Source organism: Uranotaenia lowii, chromosome 2, assembly GCF_029784155.1.
Source record: "Uranotaenia lowii strain MFRU-FL chromosome 2, ASM2978415v1, whole genome shotgun sequence".
NCBI classification, from domain to species: domain Eukaryota; kingdom Metazoa; phylum Arthropoda; class Insecta; order Diptera; family Culicidae; genus Uranotaenia; species Uranotaenia lowii.
In genome coordinates this window covers 350965005-350988596 of record NC_073692.1, presented here as the reverse complement: position 1 = coordinate 350988596, position 23592 = coordinate 350965005, and the positions used below count along the sequence as shown (strand labels likewise).

The window sequence follows — 23592 nt, the reverse complement described above, 5'->3', positions numbered from 1 at the left end:
ACCCGAAGGGGGAAATAAATAAAGTTTGAAGTATTTTATGTAAGTTTTGAAAAAAAAAATGGAATATCCGAAAGATTACAAGACCAAAAAACAAATATTTAAAGATGGGAGTTATTTCACCTTTTATATTTTTGATTTTATTGAATTTTTCGATAAAAAATAACTTGATTTATAGGTTTTGTGCAATGATATTGTACGCAATTTTGTTGCATACAAGCTTTCGTACAATTTATACCAATTTATTTGATTTTCGCATTATTTTTTAATATCCCCTCCCTCGCGATGTTCCAACTCCGAGTAACAAAAGAAGGATTTGAAATTTGTTCCGGCCTAATGGGTTGGAAAATTATTGAAAATAAAAAGGATTATTATTTTACATACGATCAGCCAGTTTCTGCTATGTTGATTACGATTTCGAATATTTCATGCGCGTTTCAAATGATAAACCTTATTTTACTGTTCAACTCATATATAGTGGCTCCAGAGAAAACAACAACAATAAAAACAAAGTTTAGGTCATTTAACAGCTAAAAACTTTTGGCGCTTTTGGACCACTGCTGTGAAGTAGTGTTTTGAGTTTAAATGATTTATTTTTTTGCCAAGAGACATACCCCCTTTGCCAGCTTATAATTAACTTTCCTTGAAAGATACAACGATTCTGCCTTGGGAAAAAAAATGTCCAAAAACATTTTCTTCTAAAATGTTTAAAACTAAATGTTTTCCATATAATTAATTATCTAAACAAACCTTAAATAAAAAAAAAATAATTTTGAATCAAAACGAATTTTTTTCAACTTCAAGACCCTAGCGATTCAAAAATGTCCCATAAACTATTCAATTTGTTATTCAGGTTTTGAGAGCCGATTAAACCAACTTAAGTTATCTTTTTTCTCAAATGCTCTACAGTTAATATGCATATACTACAGCCATTAACGTTAGCAACAAATTGCTAACTCTCTCTCTAGATTGAGCTAACTAGAAAAATCATGCATAATAAATGAGCGTGTTGAAGAGGTACATATTGCAAAAAAAACTTTAACCCGTAAAGTTTCCATGACATTTAACTTTTACCGGTGTGGTACGCTTAATGAAAGGAAACATCAACATTAGCAACAAACATGAACTGAACCCAGCTGGACAGCGGTAGACATCCATCTACATTAGCTCCCCGAATATTTGTTTGGACAATCTATGAACCGGATAGGTTCACTCGCGTTGGAGAAACAACAACGACATCAACGTCAGCTTAAAATTAACTCAATTATCATGCATAATTCATGGCGACAGGAGGGTAGGTTGGATAGGCTGTTCGTTTGACGTTCCTCTTGGTAAAAAAAGTTCACCAGTTGAATACACCAATACTTGTTGACTGGTTCTATCTATCGTTATTTGAATTGGTCATGAACTGCGAAAAAATATGTTGTGAAACATAAGATAAGTGTAAATATTCATATGAAAAATGTTACTTCTATCTTACCGAGCTTTGAAAATGTTGCAATAATTGAGGCTTTTATTTTAAATCAATTTTATATTATCCAACCGAGTGCGTGTGAGCTTTGTTATACCATAGACTGCTGTAAATTATATTTGAATATGATTAAGGATATTTGGTTGAAGAATTCAAATTAATTGCGTGACTTTGAATATTTAGGTTTCCTTTTTTGCTTATGAATAGACCATAAGTTATACAATACTATTTTAGACTGAAACGTTTTATCAATCATTGATTAAGAATTCTTGCTAACGGTTCAGTTTTGCGTACAACTCTTTTTCCGATATCTACTCTGTTTATGTGTATATATGTACCTAAAATGTTATAGTTTATATCTGCTTCCAGTATCAAATATACCATTTTTTATCTTAACCTTGTTGAACAAATGTCTTACAAACAATTTTGACTCTTTACATAATAAAACAGGGATTTCTTCCAACACATGAGAATAAACTTGTCATTGTTTTGTTTTGATTTTGTCATAAAGTCTTTTTATATTCAGTTACGATAACCTAACTGTTTTACTCGATGTAAGTGTTTTAAACATATTTCGTTTTATGTGTTCTCAACTCTAGACAAATACCCAAATCCACAAAAATAAGTCTCCCGATCACACCCACATAAGTTAACACCCCGAAACTCACACCTTAATTTACGTTTATCCTTCTTTGAATCACCATCTCACATGACTCTATCTCACATACACACCCAAACACACACACACGTTCACGAAAAAATTGCCCCCATGTGATTGCCAATTTTGCTAATATGAAAATGTTTTTTTTTTCCTTCTGCCCGTTTTTTTCTCCGTTTTCTCTCATATCTCCTATCTCGGGTTTCACAATCTTGTGAAAACGCTTCTTGTCCGAAATTACTGGAAAATAAAAACATCAACAAAAATGGCATCAAACAGATTCGCTACGACGACGAAGACGAAGATGAAGGTCCACAGCCGGATTCCACACTTGAGCAGGGAGTGCCGATCCCTGTTCGAATGCAGGGCAGCTTCCCCCCGGAATTGGCCTCCACGCCTCTCGAGGATATCGACAGTTACTACCGGAACCAGACGGTGAGTATCCAACCTGCGGGTTTTTCGTTTGGTATGCAAAGATACTTAGCGGGAGATAATGTATGGTTATGAAGGCTGGGCTTAGAGGCGTTCGCCTGGATTGTTTGAGGAAAATTTGAAGCTTGTAAAAATTCGAGTTTTTTTAAATGTAAAAAAATAAGAGAATTCTTGAACTTTTATTTAAATATCTCGACCTGCAAACCGTCAATTTAAAATCACTTTTTGGCATATGGAAGGTGAACGATCATCTGAACTTCACTTTTGTGTATGATCAGCAGTATTGTTATTAATTATTGATAAAAAAAAAGAAACATAAAGAACTTCAAATTAAAATTTAATTCAAAATAAAGATTCCATAATTAATTTTACGGCTATATCCGTGAAATTTTTATGTGGTAATAATCTTAATTCATAAAAAAAAAGATTCCAAGGGGTTATTCATCAGCATCTGTTGAAATTTTAGGAAGTTATGGTTACTTTACTATATACTATATACTCAAACAAAAAATCTTCAAAAAAGTGTGTAAAATTTCAAATGCTTGGATGTAAGCACGTAGAAAATTGGCTTGGAACAGTGCCATCTATTGAGCCGTTCAAAAGTATAAAATCAATTTTTCAAATTCCCAGTTTTTGAAAAGGCGTAATCGTATATGAACTCATCAATAATTAAACTAATGGCGCTCTAAAATAGGCGGGTTTAATTTATTGCTAGATGAATGCAATAAGAGTATCATTTGACGAAAAAAAATTAAGAGGTTGTATATCAGACACAACCATAAAAATTACGTAGAATTACTGCAATTTATTTTTCATTTCACAAAAACATAATTAATTATTTATTACAAATATGTTGCGTTTGAATAATTTTGACTTTTGCATTTTTTTCTTGTTATTGATAGCACAGAGAACCGAGTACTGGCCCAGAACAAAAATGTGCCGAAAACGTGTGTCAGAAAGAATTTGAATTCAAATACGTTAGTATTTCGTTCCAATATTACTCGGCATATAGCCACTAGATGGTGCTGATTACTAAGTGAACGAAAACTAAACGAACTGTCGCGATACTCAATAGGGGTGCCAGTTGTTTTTTGAAAAACTGCTTTCAGTCTTATGCAATTAATCCTCGACTTCCTAAGACGCAATATCAATATCATAATTAAGTTAATTTTTAGAGAGATTTATATTTTCGATTGGAATTGGAATTCGATTGGATGTGAACAAAGAGGGTTTTTTGAGAGATTGCAGTGGAGAGAAATTTTTTTGCATTTGGAATGGTAATGATCAAAATTCCACAACTGCTTCACAAATAGCAACAATTTGCAACAATTAGCACATTTTCACTCTCTCTCTGAGCATCGGTTTCTCTCATTTTAACTTAAACCTTCTTATTCTCTCTAACAAATTGTCTCAAATTACCTCAAATTCAATCATTGGCTGAAAAATTTGTGTGATCATTGACGATTATTCTCCGTTTATCTCAGTCCCCTGGGGTTTTAGCCTAGTCCACACTCTGCAACTCTACTGCGATTTAGGTTGCTGAGACTTCTTTTTGTTTACATTTTGAATTAGACGAAGAGATGCATGTCTCAAATCTCCCTACAAGTATGGGAGACTTTCAGCAACCAGAATGTAAACATATACAAGCCTCATGAACCAAAATCGCAATTCAAGTTGCCGAGTGTGGACTAGGCATTTATGTAAGACAGTAACAAAATCCAAAATGTTACATGATTAACCTTTCCAGATCGTATCCAGGCCGAACAAAACCGGTCATTTTTACCAGAAATCTTTTCAAAATCCGCGCATTGGAATCAAAATTTTCAAATTAAAAACCGGACTAATCATTCCAAATCCGATATTTTTATAAAATTTTATGAGTTGCATGAAACATAAACAAAATAATTTTTCTCGAGACACCTCAGCATCGATCTTATTTATAATTGAAAACAAAGGTTATAAGTTCATCGTTTGTTTTATTGGAGCTTTTGGTTTTGATTTCGCCAAAATTGTGGATATATCCGGGTAAAAACCGAGCTTTTTTCCTCCAAATCCAAACCACCCTCAAAGCACGCTTTCCTAAATTTTTTATCTTTGAAAATCCGCGTAAGTTCGTAAATAAAACCAGCCAATCTGATATAATTACACTAGATACCATTTCTTTAGAGAAATTCATAATCCCAAAGTAATGTAAATCGAATTGTGGCCCAAGATTTTTAAGGAAATATAAAGTTTTCATAAAATTGGCATCCCTTATAATGTTTTGAAATTTCGTTGCCACGTGGACGAAAATGGTTGTTTACATAAAAATTTGCGTTTCACACGCTCCAATTTTCTCACTTATTTTAATTCATAACTAGTTTTACATTTTACACATAAAATGTTAATGTAGGAATCATTCATAGAAAATAGTTGGCTAGAGTTTCAATGGTTTGAATCCTGAAGCTCAAATGATTGTTTTTTACAAGTTCAAATCATATAATCATTCAGTCAATTTTCAATAGTTGTTTTTGAATACTTTTAAAACTTACACAGCAAGCATCAGTTTTGTTTCCTACGATTCAAAACATATTCTGAAGTGTCTGGTGTTCTGAATTAAAATGCATCAGTTTCTAGTAAATTAATCATTGGTAATTGATAAACCAACACACCTTTATGAAACAATACTAACTTTGAATCACTTCTTTTCTAATCAATTAAGGTTTCTTTATTTTTCCTAGATGTTGTAGTTACAAAGGATTATAATTCTCCAAATTTCAGAAAATTTATTAGAAAACTTAACGGTGCGTGGCATTCAGGTCTACAATTTTTTTTCAAGGATTTCTATTTTGCTTCAAAAGTTAAAACTTTCATCTGGAAAATGGAGCCCATAGAAGAAAAAACCAAAGAAGCCTCCAAATTAGTCATAACAAGGTCTTGAACTATGTGTATCTCGGAAAAAGTAAATTTGGTTGACCTGTGTTATCAATACCTCTGTAAAATATATGGGGAAAATTTGTGTTTTTCTTGTAAATAATTTCACATAGTTCATCAAGTTGGATAAAGGTTGCACAGTAAAATGCAAACAAAAGATACAGGTTTTACAGCCATTCTCTGAAAACGTTGGATCGATAGCTTTTCAACTGCAGATCAAGTTAGTAAGTGAACCATCTTAAACTTTGCCGTTTGTATTCATAATAAAACTTTTCTATTATTTAATTTTATTTCATAAGTTCATGCGATGGATGTTAAATAACAAATAATCATTCAAAAACGTTCAGACAGGTTGTATATTAATGCTTGAAAGTGATTTTTACCAAAGCGTGCATATTTAACGAAAATAAACAAATCTTCGTTAAGTTTGTTTTTAAAGACATCAAGTGGCTATATGCTGAGTTACTTTTTTCTTTAAAATAACGGTTGGCATTTTTACACAAGATTTTAGCTCCAGCCCGAACTCTGTTCTCTGTGTCGATAGTGCCGTTTCTAGTCAGCCCTCACTCCTCAACATAGCAACATGTAAATCAAATAAGCACCAGCTCCACCGCCGACTCTCTAAGCATTGTTACACTATCGCAAAAGCGATAGAGCCAAGCCCTAGTTGAACTTGCAAGTATAAAGTTCAAAAGTTGCTGAGCAACTAATCGAATTCGCTAAAAATTTTATTTTATATGCCGAAATTATCTTAGCGCACGCAAAATGAAGGCAAAGTTGAAAGCATAATAACGAAAAATGATTGAAGACACGTGTGAGTATCGACGAACAAAAGCTTGCTTTGATCCATTTGTTTTTCTTCCGAATCAATTCAAAGTACACTGGCGACCAAAAGTTTGGTTTCACCCCTTCTAAAACATGAAAACATACTTATAAAAACACATTGTTAAATTTTTAGCAATAGATTGCCTTGTACTTCAATATTCAAAATAGCTACATACACTGATGGACATAAACATTCCACATTTTTAGTGCTTTGTTGAAATGTTCGTCGTTTTTAAATAGTCTATCCTTCTTATGGAAAAAAAAGTTGAGTATAGGAAATTTCATGCCCTTAGATAAAGAACATTTCCCAGAATGTATTCACATAAAAAAAAATGCAAATATCATCAAATTTTAGAATTAATGTAGATGCGATGACTTAGCATGTCTTTTGTCCATCAGTGTAAGTTGTCGATCAAAAGTTTGGGATCACCCCACAGTATGGTGTATAGGCCAGAAGTTTGTTATCGGTCTTCAAAAATATGCAACTTTATCCCTGATATCAAACAACGTATCGCTAATCTGTCAAGCTTGTTTGTTGGATATTTAGTAAGAAAAAAATCTGCTTCATGAAAACTTCAAGTAAAGATTGATTATTTTTAGATAATTTTTACCAAGACAAAAAAATGCCTGGAATTTTTATCACCTATAGCTCTGTCATCTTACGAGTTCATGCGAATCTTTATCATTATCACAGCTATTTCTGAGTCCGTTGCTCAAATAATGGCAAAAGTTAAAACCATTAATAAGAGCACTATTTTTGTTCTCGAATATTGAGAGTTCATGTCGGCATGATTGACATGGGATTCCAATCAACATGACTCAAAATCGAAGCAAAATGAGTTTTGACTGAAGAAGTTTGGAACGACTATTTTCAGAAATTTCATGAAGAAATCATTGCAAACATTTATAAATTGTTTCATTTTACTTTCAAATAAGCAATCATCATTATCTAAGTAAGATTAGCTTTAGAAATCCGATCCCAGTGTTATCTGAATTTGTTAAGTTAAGAAAATCCATAAAATCTGTAAAATTCATCTAGAATCAAATATGTTAAACGTAATTTTTGGAAAAATTTGTTTGAAAATCTGTAATATTTTGAATTTTCCGAAAAAAAACTTTACTAAAAATCTCAATGAAATGGAAGGTTGCTAGAATTTTTTCAGCACGTATCCGGGTCGGATAAAACCGCGCAATTTCATATAAAAACCTGGCAAAATCCGGGCATTTAATTTCAAAATTGACGATTATAAATCCGGGCAATATTCGGGCAAATTTAATCAAATTCCGGAAGCTACTCAACATTAATCAAGGAAGAAAATTTGAAAAAAAAATCCTCAAAATTCATAGACAGATTTAAATTCGGTTTTATGGCTTCCAAAAACGCTTTCAAAATTATTTTTACAAAACTTTCTCAAAAAATTTCGATTTGGAGGCATAAATAAAAAAAAAATTACTACACAATTTGTTTTTTTTTTGTTTGATTTGCAAGCCCGGATAAAACCGGGCAATCTGGCAACCTTATCTGATATGGAACTTTGAATTGAAAAAACGTTTTGGAAAAAATAAGTTTAAATAAACTAAATTTAAATCAATTTCAATAGTTTTCAATGCTGAGGAGACAGTGATTTCTCTTCAAAATAATTATAATAATAATAATTATAATAAAAAAATATATTTATCACGCTTTTTGTCATTGCTGTGGTATAGCTTAAGTCTTTTAAAAGTAAATTATAAAGAAAAGCCAATCTGTTTGATCTAAAAAAGACTTGTCTCGAATAAACGGTTCAAATTGATATACGAACCCAAAAAACCTTAAAATTTTTGTGCTTAATAAAATTGTGGAAAGGCTTTTCTTAAATGGAAAACCCTTCCAAAGGCGATGAAGTAACACTCAGATTACTGATTGCGGTTTTTCTAATAATGGCAGGGAAATTTACTTGAGATTCAAGAAATTAAGGTTGAGAACTGGAACTTGGACGAAATTCGTTTCAAAATCTGTGAATTTTTTCACTGTTTGTAGCAAAAAGTTAGGTCTTCGAGAAAACTTAAATATTGGAAAAAAGTTGATCAATAAATTTCGATAAAGATTCAACGTCGAACGCTTAAAAGAGGGTATCATATTTTTGTCAAGCATCGCACCGCCAATGTAGTTACGTTACTAGAACCGGTATGAAATTTTCTTTCTTTTGCATATACATTTTTTGCCTAAACCTTACGATAACATACTCAAAATTCAGTACAAAGCTGAATTTAGGTGTAGGAATTGTATAAAAAATCCGAATTGATGAAATGTTTGAAAAACAGCTCCCTTTGAAAATTCGTCTTAAATTATATATTTCATATTTAAAAAAGTCTAAAGATGCCAAAATGTGACAAACTACGTCAACTTTCCAATTCATTTTTTGAAATTTTTCTACTGTAACAGGAACAGCTTTGGCGGTTGATTGATTAAAATGTACGGGTTTTACACAACCTTTTTACATTTTTTTGTGGCCATGATCTTAAAAAAAATTTGATAAAAATTTCCGTATGTGAAACGTATAGCTTCTAACTTCAGCTTTTCCATGCACTAAGTAAAATTTTTTTCGAGCACTGATGAACAGATTTATAGCAATTTTCCTGAAGCATGTTTTTTCAAAAAAAATTTCTTGGACATAACTTTAAAATAATTGATTGTAGATGAAAATTGTCTGAGAAACATATTTGAGTCACATTATAGGCTTTTCAAAACTATAAATTTTAAAGAAATCGGTTGAGAAACAAGAAAGTATTAGCGAAAACAGTGTAAACCGTCATTTGACCGCTCGCGGTATGAATAGGTATACCACATGCGTTATTCGAAAACCACAACACTTATAAAAAATTTAAAAACGCAAAAATACTTGCATTTTGAAAATAAAAATAGTCCTGTCGTTAAATTTGCGAAAAAAAAATTATATAAGGTGTAATCATCATTCAAAGTTCAAAAACCGCCATTTGACCGCTTCCGGTACGTTTAGTGTTAGTGTTTATTCGTAAAAAAATTGTAATCATGAAAAAACGACGTTTAATTTAATACTTCTCTATGACATGAATCTTAACAAATTGTTAGTAACTGATATTTTGAGTGCGGCCCGGCTAAAGGATTTGAAATTCGAATTGGCCCGTCGTTGGCTCAAAAGTTTGCTAACCCCTGATTTAACATAATTTATTATTGATTGCCAGAAAGTCAAATTCCATTTTAAAAAAAAACAACAACTTTTTGCTCATGAAAATTATCAAAAGTTCAATTAATCCACATATGTTCCGTGCGTTATCAAGAAATTATATTTTTTACAGTCATTCCAGAGATTTGCGACGCTTTTTACGCCTGGAAGTTTCGCCCAGTTGATTGGCCGTTTTTGTTTTGGGTTTGAAGTTATGCCCTTTGATCTTACACGAAAAAACTAATTACGCCGTTTTGTCATGATCATCTCAGTTTCGCCTTTTGGCCCTACACAAATAGAAAAATTAATCTCATTGTACGTTCCAACGAAAATGCATCAACAGGAAGATACGCCTAATTAAATTTGATCAATTATTTGAAAGTTTGAAGTGGTTTTAAAATGAGTAAAGTGCAACCATTTAAATCCAGAATGACTGTGAACTTGATTTGTTTACATTTGGCAGTTTCGCCCTTATGCAATGTGACGCTAGATTTATTGTGCTTTTGTTGGGATTGTAATTATTTCCAGCTGAATTTGAATTTCGACAGGCCATTCGCACTGGCCTGAGAATCATTCAACACATGAGAAAACTATAATTGGACCTATTTTTCAATAAATGATTAATCTGGTAGCCTCAAAAAACCTAGGGCAATGTGTTTTTCATCGCAAAAAAGTATTGGCAGACAGATCAAAGAGTTACCTCCATTCTGGATTGATTTGTTGAGAAAAAAATCCAAAGTTACGAAGAAGAGATGAAACATAAACCCCGTTTGAAGGCGTGTTCGAAAAAGTACGGCAACAATTCGAAAAATATGTACAATATTTACTTTTCATATAAGTAGACATATCTTAGTTATTTATAGGCCAATTTTAACAACATAAACATAAAGCTATGGATCAGTGTTAGTATGTTTCAAAATTAAGGAAAAATTAGTTGAATCGTTCAAAAACTACAACCGAAAAAGTGCTGAAAGTTAAGTCCTTTTTTCTCAAATCATCAAATCAAATTGTTCTTTTTTTCATAGAACAAAAGCTGTTGTAAATTTTTTAACGAAAAAAAAATTGGGATCTAGAGGGTTAAAGATGATTGTTTACAAAAAAAAATCAGGATAACATCAGTTTTTGAAATTTTATTTATTTTTAAGTCATTTGGCACCAAAATTAAAATTTCGATTTTTCCTTTTTCCTTTTGTCCCCCCTTTGGTGGTTTTTAAGGTTAAAAAATCGAAACTTTTGAGCGCTTTTAGGCACCCCTTATTCAAGTCCAATTGAGCTGAAATTTTGCACGAGTCAATGTATTTTTTTGACCAACCTTCAAGATGAATATGATCGCTTTTCCAAATTCGATCATGAAATTTGTCCCAAACATCCGTTGTCACCCTAATGTCCAGCGTCATTTCAACAATACAACGATTCCAAAAATTTCAAATTGTAGCTCTTACATCACTGTTGATTAACCAATTCTTTGTCACAAAAAGTTTTGCCCACGATACGTAGCAGTATCAGTACTCAGCCAAGATAAAATATTCATCCTTTTTCCCCTAGCTGGAACGATAATTCAGCAAATTTATTCTAATGCCAGCCGCAAACTCCGTCGAGAATGACCACCTCACATGATGGGTAGAGCAGTGCGTGTGGACCTGTCTTTGACCTATGGTATCTATTGGGAAGGTACGCCCTCCCGATAGTAAAAACGTCAACGTCCACAGCGAGTCGCCGCAATGACGTGTGTGCTGTTGACACTTCAGAGGTCCTTTGGATTCAAAGCAAAAACAACAAATGGCGCATAAGGAAAAATAAAACAAAGCCTTCCACACGACACATGAATTTATAGCTACAACTGACCGAGGAGGCATCAATATTTGATTAGAATCGGTTCAAGTCAACAGGAACGTTTGTTTTTTTTTTTTTGCGTAACTCACCACGATATCGGGATGACGGGTGGTGGCTCCAGATAGTGGCTCCATGCATATGTACATAGGCAGCTTCTCCAGATACCCCGATAAAAGCTGAGGCATGCAAGCATACACATTTCTGAGTATTGCTGGCTGAGAAAAAGTTGGTTACAACTCTTTTTTGTGGGAAAATGAAGAAAAATGTTGAATGATTACACTAGTTTACAGCATTTTTGAACTCAGTAAACTGAAAGTCATTTCCAATGTGAAATTGGGCGCTGAATCCGAAAATGAAAATCAAAAAAATCTCAGTAGAACCGTTTTTGAGTTATGCTCCAAATATGAAATTTCGAAAAAATCAAAAAAGTTCTTGTACTTAGATTAAAATATCTCGGAAGGCTTAGTAGTAATTTGAAATCCCTCTTTTGCATATTGAAGGTGAATAAGTTTTCTATCGACCATCTGAACACTGTTTTTGCGTTTGACCAACAGTATTGCTGATATTAGTGACTTTATGAGAAAAAAAATCATAAAAAACGCATTTTTTTAGAGAAAATTTTGTTTCAAAGAAAGTTTTAGACTCGATGGTAGCATTTAAAAAATCTGATTTTCTTTTGCGCTTAAATGTCGATTCAAAACAAAGATTTCAAGTGGTTATTTATCAAAATCGGTTGAAAATTGAAGAAGTTATGGCTACATTACCATAACTCTAATTTTTGGAGTTTTTAATAATTTAACGAACCGCAGTACATTTATCATAGTATAGGAAGAATGAAACATGATAAATCTCACTTGCTCCATTTCGAAATTATTTATTAGCTTACCAGAAGGTCACACGCCAAGTTTCAGGAAGATCTGACTATAGGGAGGGGTTGCTTAAGTCTCAAACGTGATTAAATTTTGAGGTATTTTGCCCGGAAGGAACGAAAAATACAGGTTTTTCATCGATAACTTTTTTCATCACTAGCTGATTGACGCAACGAGTACTTTTTACGCATTGCGTTTTATACGACAATTTTCGACCAAAATATAATCTTTGAACCGCAATAACTTTTCTGTTTCAGATCCAATCGAGTTAAAGTCTTTGGGTGAAATATTTGTCTCAACTTAGGCTTTAAGAAAATCAACCATAAAAAACAATCAGCTAGTGATGAAAAAAGTTATCGATGAAAAACCTGTATTTTTCGTTCCTTCCGGGCAAAATAACTCAAAATTTTATTCACGTTTGAGACTTAAGCAACCCCTCCCTATGGTCAGATCTTCCTGAAACGTGGCATGTGACCTTCTGGTAAGCTAATAAATAATTTCGAAATGGAGCAAGTGAGATTTATCATGTTTCATTCTTCCTATACTATGATAAATTTACTGCGGTTCGTTAAATTATTAAAAACTCCAAAAATTAGAGTTATGGTAAAGTAGCCATAACTTCTTCAATTTTCAACCGATTTTGATAAATAACCACTTGAAATCTTTGTTTTAAATCGACATTTAAGCGCAAAAGAAAATCAGATTTTTTAAATGCTACCATCGAGTCTAAAACTTTCGTTGAAACAAAATTTTCTCTATAAAAATGCGTTTTTTATAATTTTTTTTCTCATAAAGTCACTAATATCAGCAATAGTGTTGGTCAAACGCAAAAACAGTGTTCAGATGGTCGATAGAAAACTTGTTCACCTTTAATATGCAAAAGAGGGATTTCAAATTACTACTAAGCCTTCCGAGATATTTAAATCTAAGTACAAGAACTTTTTTGATTTTTTCGAAATTTCATATTTGGAGCATAACTCAAAAACGGTTCTACTGAGATTTTTTTGATTTTCATTTTCGGATTCAGCGCTCGATTTTACATTAAAAATGTTGGTCAGTTAATCAAGTTCACGATTTTTTTTAAATTTTGTAAACTAGTGTTATCAGCTTATGAGTTTTCTTCTGTTATGGTATTTTATGATTTTTTTTTCAAATTTGTGATTTTAAAACTACAAGTTGGGGAAATCAACTAAATATTTTTGTTAAAACTAAAAACCATATTTTTTTGAGTGCTTTCTAACTAAATTTTTATCTCTCCTCCTTCTCTCGTTACAGACCTTCGTAGTAGTTAGCAAAGGAAAGGATATTTTTCGTTTCTCCGCACACAAGGCATTATATGTACTCGATCCGTTCAATCCCATACGTCGTGTAGCGATCTATATTTTGGTGCATCCCCTGTTTTCGTTCTTCATCATTACGACCATCCTGGTTAATTGTATATTGATGATCATGCCTGGCACGCCGCGAGTCGAATCTACCGAGTAAGTATTGCTTTCTGGTTTTCCCACTTTATAATTGTGTTTTTTCTTCCTATCTCTCTCTCTCAATCGCCCTTTCTGTTGTATCATTCAAAAACCAAAACCCTTTAGATTTTGAACAGTCTCAACACTAGAGGAAGCCTCACAATATATATTCAAAATAGATTTTATAGAATTTATCAAACCAAAATAAACAAAATGTAACCAGAACAATAGATAGATAGAATCTTGATGTCAGTTTGTTGTCAAATTCTTGGAATGAGTTTTTATTGACTTTTTTGTTGTTCATAGGAGGAAGAAAATATCTATACTAATTTTTGTAAAAAAGTACAATATTTTAGGTACAGAAGTTTAAAAGTATATAACCGATAGATAGCCTTCTTAAAATGTTAGTGAAGTTTTCAACTTTGTAATTGTGATGCAAATTATTTTTGTTTTTAATTCTTTTTCACAGAACATATAATCCATTTTTTTTTTCTTTCAATATTTTGAAATGTGTTAGAAACTTTAGGATATAGGACCAGTTTTGAATTGAAAATATAATCATAGGTTTGTGCTATGTGTTGATCTGAATATAATCTGTCGTAATGAAGTTTGATCCAAAATAGCAAATGAGTCTCAACGCGTCAACTTCCAACAGATTAAGGTGAAGTATACAACTTACTTCGAATTTTTAACGGTCGAAAAAGAGCAATTTATAAAAAAATATTCTGAATAAAAGCCTAATTGTTAATGCAATTGTTTCTATCACTGGTCATTGCCAGCCATTTTAAATGTAAATCTAGAAGCGTAGAAGATACAATTAAAGCTTAGAATAGCACAGGGTTCAGAAATTCAATGCAAGACAAAAGAGAAACGATACAAAAATCGAAAACTAGAAAAAGGTCAACATGATTCCCTTGATTTTTCCCACATATATTTATGTACATGTACCTCGTTTTAATAATAAGCATGCTCTCTCACTTCGTGTGGAGCCCTATAAATGGAAGCGTTCACCGCGGTTTTTTTCCTCTCTCGATTGCAACGGGTTCATCCCTTTGGAATGCAATGGGTTTGGCCACATTTTAGGGGATGGGGATGGGGAAGCGAAGGGTTCAACGCCTAACATAGTGCGGTTGGAAAAAAATGGCTGCATTTATTATTATTGTTTCGTGTTACAACAGGCAAGGCTGCCAGCACCCTTAAAATTACCTCTAACACTAGAAAGTTGAATGCTGGTGGGTGTTTTTGTTCTTTATTGAAAAGTGTTGATTTCTTGTTTTTTTGTAAACTGGATGTGAAAACATAATATATTATAAATTGTCTATGCTCAAGATCACAAGCTAAAAATTACGGAAGTTCAAAATTAAACGAAGAATAAAATATTTTCTAATTTTTTTTATGTTGAACTAGCTGACCTAGAAAATCATGAAAACTAAAAAATAACTTTTATTTTGATTTATTTATACATTATTTTGAATGAAATTTCATAATTATTTAAAATAAGGTTGCCAGAATTTTTTCTGTACATATCCGGGCCGGACAAACCGATCAATTTTTATATAAAAACCTGGCAAAATCCGGGCACTCGATATCAAATTGACTACCATAAATCCGGGCAATGTCCGTGCAAATTTTGTCAAAACTCAAAAAATTCCTCAACAAAAAAAAGGAATACAAAATTTTTTTATCAAAACTCATTGATAGATTTTGGACCGTATTTCAGGCTTCCAAAAAACCTTTTATGATTATTTTTAAAAAACTTGCTGAAAAAATTTCGTTTCGGAGGTGTTTTTAGTTTTTTTTTTTTTGATTAATTTGCCAAATAAAGTAAATAAATCCGGGCAAAATCCGGGCATTTTTCAATGAAATCCGGGCAACCGGGCCGGGCCGGACTGTTCTCAAATTTAGTATTAAATATTCGGGCAAGCCCGGATAAAACCGGGCAATCTGGCAACCTCAATTTAGAAGCAACCTCGATAAAGATACAACATGATTTTCTGATTGCGAAAAAAAAGATGATTAATTTTTTTTATGAAATGCTTTTTTTTCTATTTTAAAAACTTGATTTTTAATCGTTATTTTTAATCTGTAATTTAAAATTCTTCATAAATTCAAAAGTAATGCCAAAAATTTGTTTCATTTGTATAAAATTCCCCTTTCCCCTCTTTCCAGTGTGTTGATCCGAGAAGATCGAACTAGAAGGAGTTCCAAATAATCATAGAAATTTTTCTCGAACCCAATTATCTTTCTATGCCGAAATTGGTTCTTTAATATGGGAGCTCCCATTCCCCTTTCTCATCTTCCGCTGAAAAAGGCGGAGGTCTTAAGTGATCATAGAAACATTTTTCACACCTCAATATCCTCCTATTTAAGCTTGATTAATTCTCGAAGAAGCTGGAAGAAGCACGGGGTCTTTAACTGTCATAGATTCATTTTTCATATCCAAAAACCCACATGCTACATTTGGATTCATTTGCACGATTTTTTTTTCGACCTTGTGCAAACAGTCGATAAGCTTTCGTCACTCTGATAGGAAAGAGGAGTCTCAAACCATCAAAGAAAGATGTATTAACCATATCCAAATATTCTTCCATGACAAATTTGGTTCCATTTGATCGATTTCTATTCGAACTATGAAAAGAACTTATTGGAGCCTCTCTCCCCCTCTTTCTATCTTCCTACTGGAAAGAGGGAGTGACTTCAAATCATCATAGAGCAGTGGTCGGCAACCTTTTGCCTCTGAAGAGCCAAAAACTTTCAATTTTCTATTCTCAGAGCTTGAAAGAGCCACATTAAAGATTTATTGTTCATTTTTTTAATTTAAAAAAATCGAAATATATGTATGATCAATGAACATTAGTTTTACCACAATAACTTTAAATCCAAAAGAGTTTTTTCTAACTCTTCGATTTTTCTTTTAAATATGTTTCTGATAATCATTAAGTACATGGTTCCTCTTCTGGATCGTCAACTCTTCAAACATGGTTTGATTTTATATCAAATTTATTACGTTGACAGATATCTAATTGAGAAAGTTATAAATCCATATAAAGCTTAAATGAATACTTTACATAATATGAAGTGAAAGATTTGAACATATTTACATAAACAGAATATTTATGATTTCTTCGGCAAAAAAATGCTTTTAAAATAACAAAAAAAAAAAAAAAAAATCTTAAAATTATCAAGCTTCTTTATGACAATTCTTATATTTATCCAATTGGATGAAAAGTTATAAGTATTTAGCACATTGTATAGTATTCATCAATGCTTGCTAAAGCTTATTTTACTGGAAAAAATCTGTGGTTCGACCAGTATAAATCTGTAATAATGTGGTTTTAGCCGGCAAGATCAGTTCAAGGATACTTTTATTGTTTTGAAAAAAAAAATAATAATAATAAAAATCTGTGTATAACTCATAATCGAAAAAGAAAATAAAAGTCCGTTACTGAAACTTTGTTCAAAATTTGTGAGCTTTTACTAAATATTGACTGCAGGCACTTCAAATTTTAAATGTGTTCAAAGACTCAAAGGTTTACTTTCTTAGATACATGCTATTTTATTATAATAAAATTGCTTCGGGATGTAAAGGTAAATTCAATTTAGTAATTGATTACAAGTATTTAGCCTGTGATTAAGTTTTCAAATAGATTTTCAGAATTCAAGTTTTCATTCGTTCTCAATGCTGATTCGCGTTTGAAAAGCTATCAAACTTTAATTGATGATTCTTTATTCATAGTTTAAAAATTTTGTATTTGAATTTCGTGTATCTATTCACTTTTAAACCCTTAATTTATTAAACAAGCAATCCAGATTTTTTCTACGTATCCAGGTCGGGCAAATTCGGGCATTTGGGTTTCAAAATTTTAAACTAAAAACCGCAAAATATCCGGGCAAATCTAGTCAAAATCTACGTATTTTTCAAAAAAAAGGCTAAAGAAAAGCTTCAAAATACACACATAAAAAAATATGTAAACTTATCTCATAAATTCGAAAAATGCATGCCAATTTTTTTCGCTCAAACTAGTTGAAAATTGGGAATTTCGTAAAAATTGTGAATAATCTTGGAAAATAAATCAGGCCTTTTTCCTCAATTTTCGGGCAACCGGACCGGACATTGCATTCCCATTTTTTTCTTTGAAAATCTGGGCAACCCCTAATCGTGGCAAACCGGGCAATCTGAAATGCTCATGAGGTATCTGGTTTCAAAAACATTAAACTTATCGTTTTCAATTCAAATAAATAAGATAGGATTGAGTTGGTTTATTCAAAAAAATATATTGTAACGCGTGTAAGTTGTAAATATTTTTCGAAATGGTTGATCAATTGAATATGGTTGAATAATACGATTTTGGAAATTTAAACTGATCAATTTTCATAGAGGGCAAACATGTGATAACGCTTAAAATATAAAATTTGATCAGGGTTACGTTTTTTGATAGCAAAACGAAGGCTGAGAACTACTATTTTGTAAATGATAAACTTTGCATTTCCTGCCAGCTACTGACTGATATGAAAATATACACATGTTTTGGAAATAAATAATTTGATTTAAGTTTTTGTTGTTTTAAAACAGTGGTTTTCAACCTTTTTTCAATCACCGCCCCTCATATTTCGTTACTTTATAGCTCACTAGAGTATCTAGAACAAATTTGTGTAGAAAAACAACAAAAATTGGTAGTTCAGGGCTCTTTCACCGCCCCCTTGTAGACTCTCAAAGCCCCCCAGGGGGCGGTAGGGACCACTTTGAAAACCACTGTTTTAAAACATCAATTATTCTTTGCATCTACGGTTAATGAAAATTAAATCTTGATCTCTACGCTGATGCTTCAAAAACAGCGAGAAGCAAAAAAATAAAAAAAAGGCTTCAAACAACGCTATTTGGTCCTTTCCGCTTGTTTCTACAGCGGATGAAATTTCAAAATTCTCTTCTGGACCTATGACAATCCGTATGCCGTCACAAGACAGGTCACAAGACTCGATTATCGCTTTAGCTATTTTATATTTATTTTATTCAAAAATTTGTATAATATTGGCGCAGTGAACTCGAGAGCCTTAGCTTTACATCAAAAGAGCCGAATGCGGCTCGCGAGCCGCAGGTTGCCGACCTATGTCATAGAGAGATTTCTCGTGCTCAAGTACCCTCGCACATCAATTTTTGTTCCATATGCTCCATTAGTTATCGAATTAAGAAGAAAAAATGTATGGGAGCCTTCCCCCTCCCTCACTTTTCTGGAATAGAGAAGGGGTCTCAAACCATTACAAAAATTGTGTTTAATCACCCATAAAAAATTGGTACCACTTGGGAGATCAGTGTTAAAGTTATGTAAATATGTATGGGAGCGCCCCTCTCCAATTTCTATTTTCCCACTGAAGGTAGGGAGGAGCCTTCTATCAGGATAGAAACATTTATCTTGGCCAAATACCCTGCCATACTGAATTTGGTCTAATGTGCTCATTTAGTTCTCAAGTACTGCAAAATATTTTATTGGAAGCCCCTCCCCACTTTATATCTTACCACTGAATAGAAGAAGGGGTCCAAAACTATCATGGGAACAGATCTCGTATCAAAATACCCTCCCTTGCTATGGTTCGCTCGATTAGTACTCGAATTAGTACTCGAATTACGGAAGAATTTATATGGGAGCACCCTTCTCCCTTTCCTATTTCCCAAATAGAAGGAGTTAGGGATATCAAACTACCATGCAAACATTCTTCTTATCCAAATGTACTCCTATGTCTAATTTGGTTCCATTTGCATGATCGGTTCTCGAGTTACTTTTGTTTGGGTGACCCTTTCCTCCTTCCAGAGAAGGGGAGGGGTCTCAAACCATAATGGGAACCTTTTCAGGCTTCCAAAGCCTCCACCTGCCAATTATCACGCAAATCGGCTCAGTAGTTTCTGAGTCTATAGGGACACACTTAACACTTTAGGGTTAGCATTTGAAATTTTCAAAGTTGTTTTTAACACGAAAAAAATGCTCTGTAAAAAACATTATGAAAGCTTCATTCCAAGTAAAAAAGTAAGTCCCGCCCTCTGACTTCAAAATACATATCTTTTCGGGTGGTTTTGATAAACTAATCTGGTTTTTCTTCAGATCATCCATATCATAATCGTTTAGGCATGTTGAAGAAAATCCTTCAAAACTCTGTTCAATACCCTTCAAAATCACACCAAAAATGCTTGTTTCCCTATTTAGTATGACATTAAATGTAAAAGAAAATTAAATCCAAATTTATAGTATTTTCTGACAGTCATATTGAAATGAAGAAAAGACTTCCAAAAAGTTTTCCCTCACACGAATATCTTTCTGAGCAAACCTGGGAACGTCTCGAATATTATTCTTGTAACGAAAACTGAAGGCATGGAAAGCTGATTAGAATTTTTTAGAAATTTCATGCCGCGCAGGCTTTATCGGTGAGTATTATAGATTTGAAATAATAGACGACGGATAGACCATAGGAAGAAAGTTACTAAGGTGTTAAAAAGAGCGAGGAGCATCAGGTGTGGGTGATTCGAATGTGGGATCTGGATCAATTGAGGTTCTGGGATTAGACTGAGTTGATTTGGGGTCATTAAAGAATTTCTCCAATCTGGGTCTAGAAAGCTTCGTTTTGGAACACATCAATGATTTTTTTTTGCAGGACTTTTAAGTAATGTTTAAATTAGTAAATTAGAAGTTTTATCAGATGTATGTATGCGAAAATTGAAAATTTTTACTAAAAAATCAACATCTTTTTTTATATCTTTTGTGGAGCCGAGCCTGCCAATGATTTTTTTGAAAATTTATAAATTCTCTTGATTGACTCAAATGTGTAGAAGACCTTAACTTCGGATCTTATTAGACTAATAAGTTATTAGCTGTATAACAGAGGTATGTCTTAAGCATTGAAAAATAATAAATTCAATTGACATCACTGCCGGGTGCCTAGAGGGGTACTGCATGATTAATTTTCATGCAATACCATGCAATACCATGCAATACCTTTCGTGGTAGCTGGACAACAGGTTGAGACAGTGGAGTGCTTCCAGTATCTTGGTAGCCAGATTACGCCTGATGGTGGGACCAAGAAGGACATCGAGACCCGGATCAGAAAAGCCCGATTTGCGTTTGCGAGTCTCCGAAACATCTGGCGGTCACGCCAGATCTCTCTACGAACTAAGATCCGAATCTTCAACTCAAACGTCAAATCCGTATTGCTGTACGGGTGTGAAACTTGGTGCACATATGCGGTGACGACGCGAAAACTGCAAGTTTTTGTGAATCGCTACCTGCGGAACATCATCCGCGCTTGGTGGCCTGGCAACTGGATCTCAAACGTTGAACTTCATCGCCGGTGTCATCAAAAGGCGCTAGAAATCGAGATTCGGGAACGTAAGTGGAGATGGATTGGGCACACGCTGCGAAGAGATGAAAACGAGATTTGCAGAGAGGCGCTTGACTGGAATCCAGATGGGCATCGAAGAAGAGGCAGGCCCAAAAGCTCGTGGCGGCGAAGTCTAGCCGCTGAAATCCGCACAGTTGACGAGAACCTCGGCTGGCAGCAAGTGAAGACGCTGGCTCCGGATCGCCAGCAGTGGAAATCTTTTATCTCAGCCCTATGCGCCGGTCAATCGGCGCTGGACCCTTAGGTAGGTAGGTAGGTAATACCTCGCGAGGCACCAGCAGTGATGTCAACTGAATATGTTGTTTTTCAATACCAAAGACGTTAAGCAGCTAATAACTTTCTTGCCAAATAAGATAAGAATTTAAGGTCTTGGACAAAGTTGTTCAGCGGAAAGTTTCCTTTAGAGAATTTATGAATTAACACAAAAACCAGAGGCTCGGCTTCACAAAAGAAACAAAAATGATGTTGATATTTCAGTACAAAATATTCAATTTATCCATACAGACATAAAAGTTCAACTTTACTCATTAAAACTTTACTTAAAATTCTGCTAAAAATCATTGATCATTGAATCAAAACGAAGCTTTTGAGACCCCAGGGTTTGAGAAATTCAAAAATGATCCTAAATCGACTCAGTCTATTCTGGGATGAGGACAACGGGTCAGTTTTTAAACCAGGATCAAAATCCAGCTAAGATTTTAGATCAGGATCAGATTGGCGAAAAAGGCTCAAAATTGATGATGTTAAATGTGGTTCAGAACCAGAATCAGAATCAGGATAATGATCTAGCGTCGGGTTTATGATAGGCATCAGCATCAGGATCCTAGATTCAGGGTCAGCATTAGGTTACGTGATTTGTATCCGGAACTCGGAATCAAGATATATGTAGGTCAGTATTCTATCTTTATTATGTTTTTATAGCGTTAATCTTTTTAAATGGCTCCAGAACTCTAATGAAGCTAAAATCTGGCTATTTAGCGATATCCTAGAAACGTCATCTTGGTTAACTTCTAAAACTTTGATAAAATCAACATAAATTTAGATAACCAAAGCTTTTATCAAGCTGTTATAAAACATGTTGGAATTTTTTGTTTTTTTTTTCGTTTCTGTGAGTTCTCGAAGTTCTTTATTTTATTTTTTTTTAGCAACCATGATGATTGATGAATGATAATTGCATTATTGAGATATGATCTGGTATAATAAATAGCAAAAAAGTAATGTTTTCACCACTTTTCTACTGCCAGTCAAGATTTTAGGTGAAATGTGCATTAAATAGTATCTTCAAAAAATGTCATCGTCAAATCCGATTGTCAATCATGATGGAATTTATATGATGGAATTATATTTTCAAATACTTGACATTGTGAATTCATTAACATAGCGTCATTTTGTGCCCATCGATTTTTCAAACCAACATGGCGTTAGTCAATTCAATGCTCTATTTTAGTCAGATAAAAGGCTGATTAGTTTTATAGCGGTTTTATGAGAGCCATATAAATAGTTTAATTTGGCGTTTTCTCGCAAGCCAACCAATTACACGCTAAGGATGAGTTCCTCATTTCTGAAAGGTTAATCGTTAGTACAGTAAATGAGGACAGACTTTTTTCTACTCGTTGATTCCTTTCAATTATTACCCCTTCTTATGGATGTTTTATGAGATTGTCAATAATTTACAGCTTTGAATAAAAAAACGAAGGCCGCCATCTTGGATTAATGATGGAGTTAAATAGCGAAATTCGACTTCCTCTAGTTTAGCCTTTTCATCCAATACTCATAACGTGGGGGTTTCATGCGATTTTAAGTCATTTACATAATTTTAAAATTCAGCAGAAGCTGTCATCTTTGATTTCAAAATTGCATCAGATAGAAAAATATGACTAGTATTTGTTGAGCCCTTTTGACTAACCATTGACCCATATTGTGGGGGTTTCATGCGATTTTCAATGAATTATAGCATTGAAGTTAATCGGAAACCGCCATCTTGGAATTCAAGATGGCGTCGAGCAACGAATTTTGACTTTTACTCGTTTAGCCTTTTCACCTAATACTTATATTGTGAATGTTTCATGAGATTTTCAGTAATTTACAGCATTGAAAATAAAAGCAGAAGTCGACATCTTGGATTAATAATGGCGTCGAGAAACAAATTTCATTCCTACTTGTCAATACTCATCTTGTAGAGATATTCATATCACTTCCTAGCCGAATTTTTTATATATTTTTTTATTTTAACTCTAAACCAACATACATAACTTATCAAAAATGTATAAAAATGGGAATTCCATTTCAAATATGTGTAATCTTTTCTGAGCGTGTCCTGTTTTGACATCGAGAATTGTCACTTAGTTTTATAGTGATTTAATAATCAAGCACTTAGTGCTATTATTAAACATGTAAAAGAAAGCGTGGAGGAAACTTCAAAGTTAGTGTTTTATTGTAATTTCAACAGAGCTTTCATAACTCTTTCAAATCAATATGTTAAGTGAAAGCTTTATAAGCGTTTTCAAAACTACCTGTAAACAAATGGTCGAAACAAGAACGTAACCATTTTTCATGACTA

The 23592-nt window shown here is 33.2% G+C and overlaps 2 protein-coding genes across 34 annotated transcripts in view; one reads left to right on the top strand and one right to left on the bottom strand.

The window, feature by feature from the left end:
* The window catches only part of LOC129741725 (sodium channel protein para-like), a 55300-nt gene extending 41350 nt beyond the window's left edge, over positions 1-13950 (top strand). For both annotated transcript variants that reach the window (XM_055733505.1, XM_055733504.1), the window contains 2 exons: positions 2406-2561; positions 13459-13950. In XM_055733505.1, coding sequence (XP_055589480.1) covers positions 2406-2561; positions 13459-13668 — 366 coding nt within the window. In that variant the 3' untranslated portion in view covers positions 13669-13950. The remainder of the gene's footprint in view (positions 1-2405; positions 2562-13458) is intronic.
* Positions 1-23592, bottom strand: part of LOC129741722 (sodium channel protein para) — a 344044-nt gene that overhangs the window by 153710 nt on the left and 166742 nt on the right. The gene's annotated exons all lie outside the window — the stretch shown is intronic.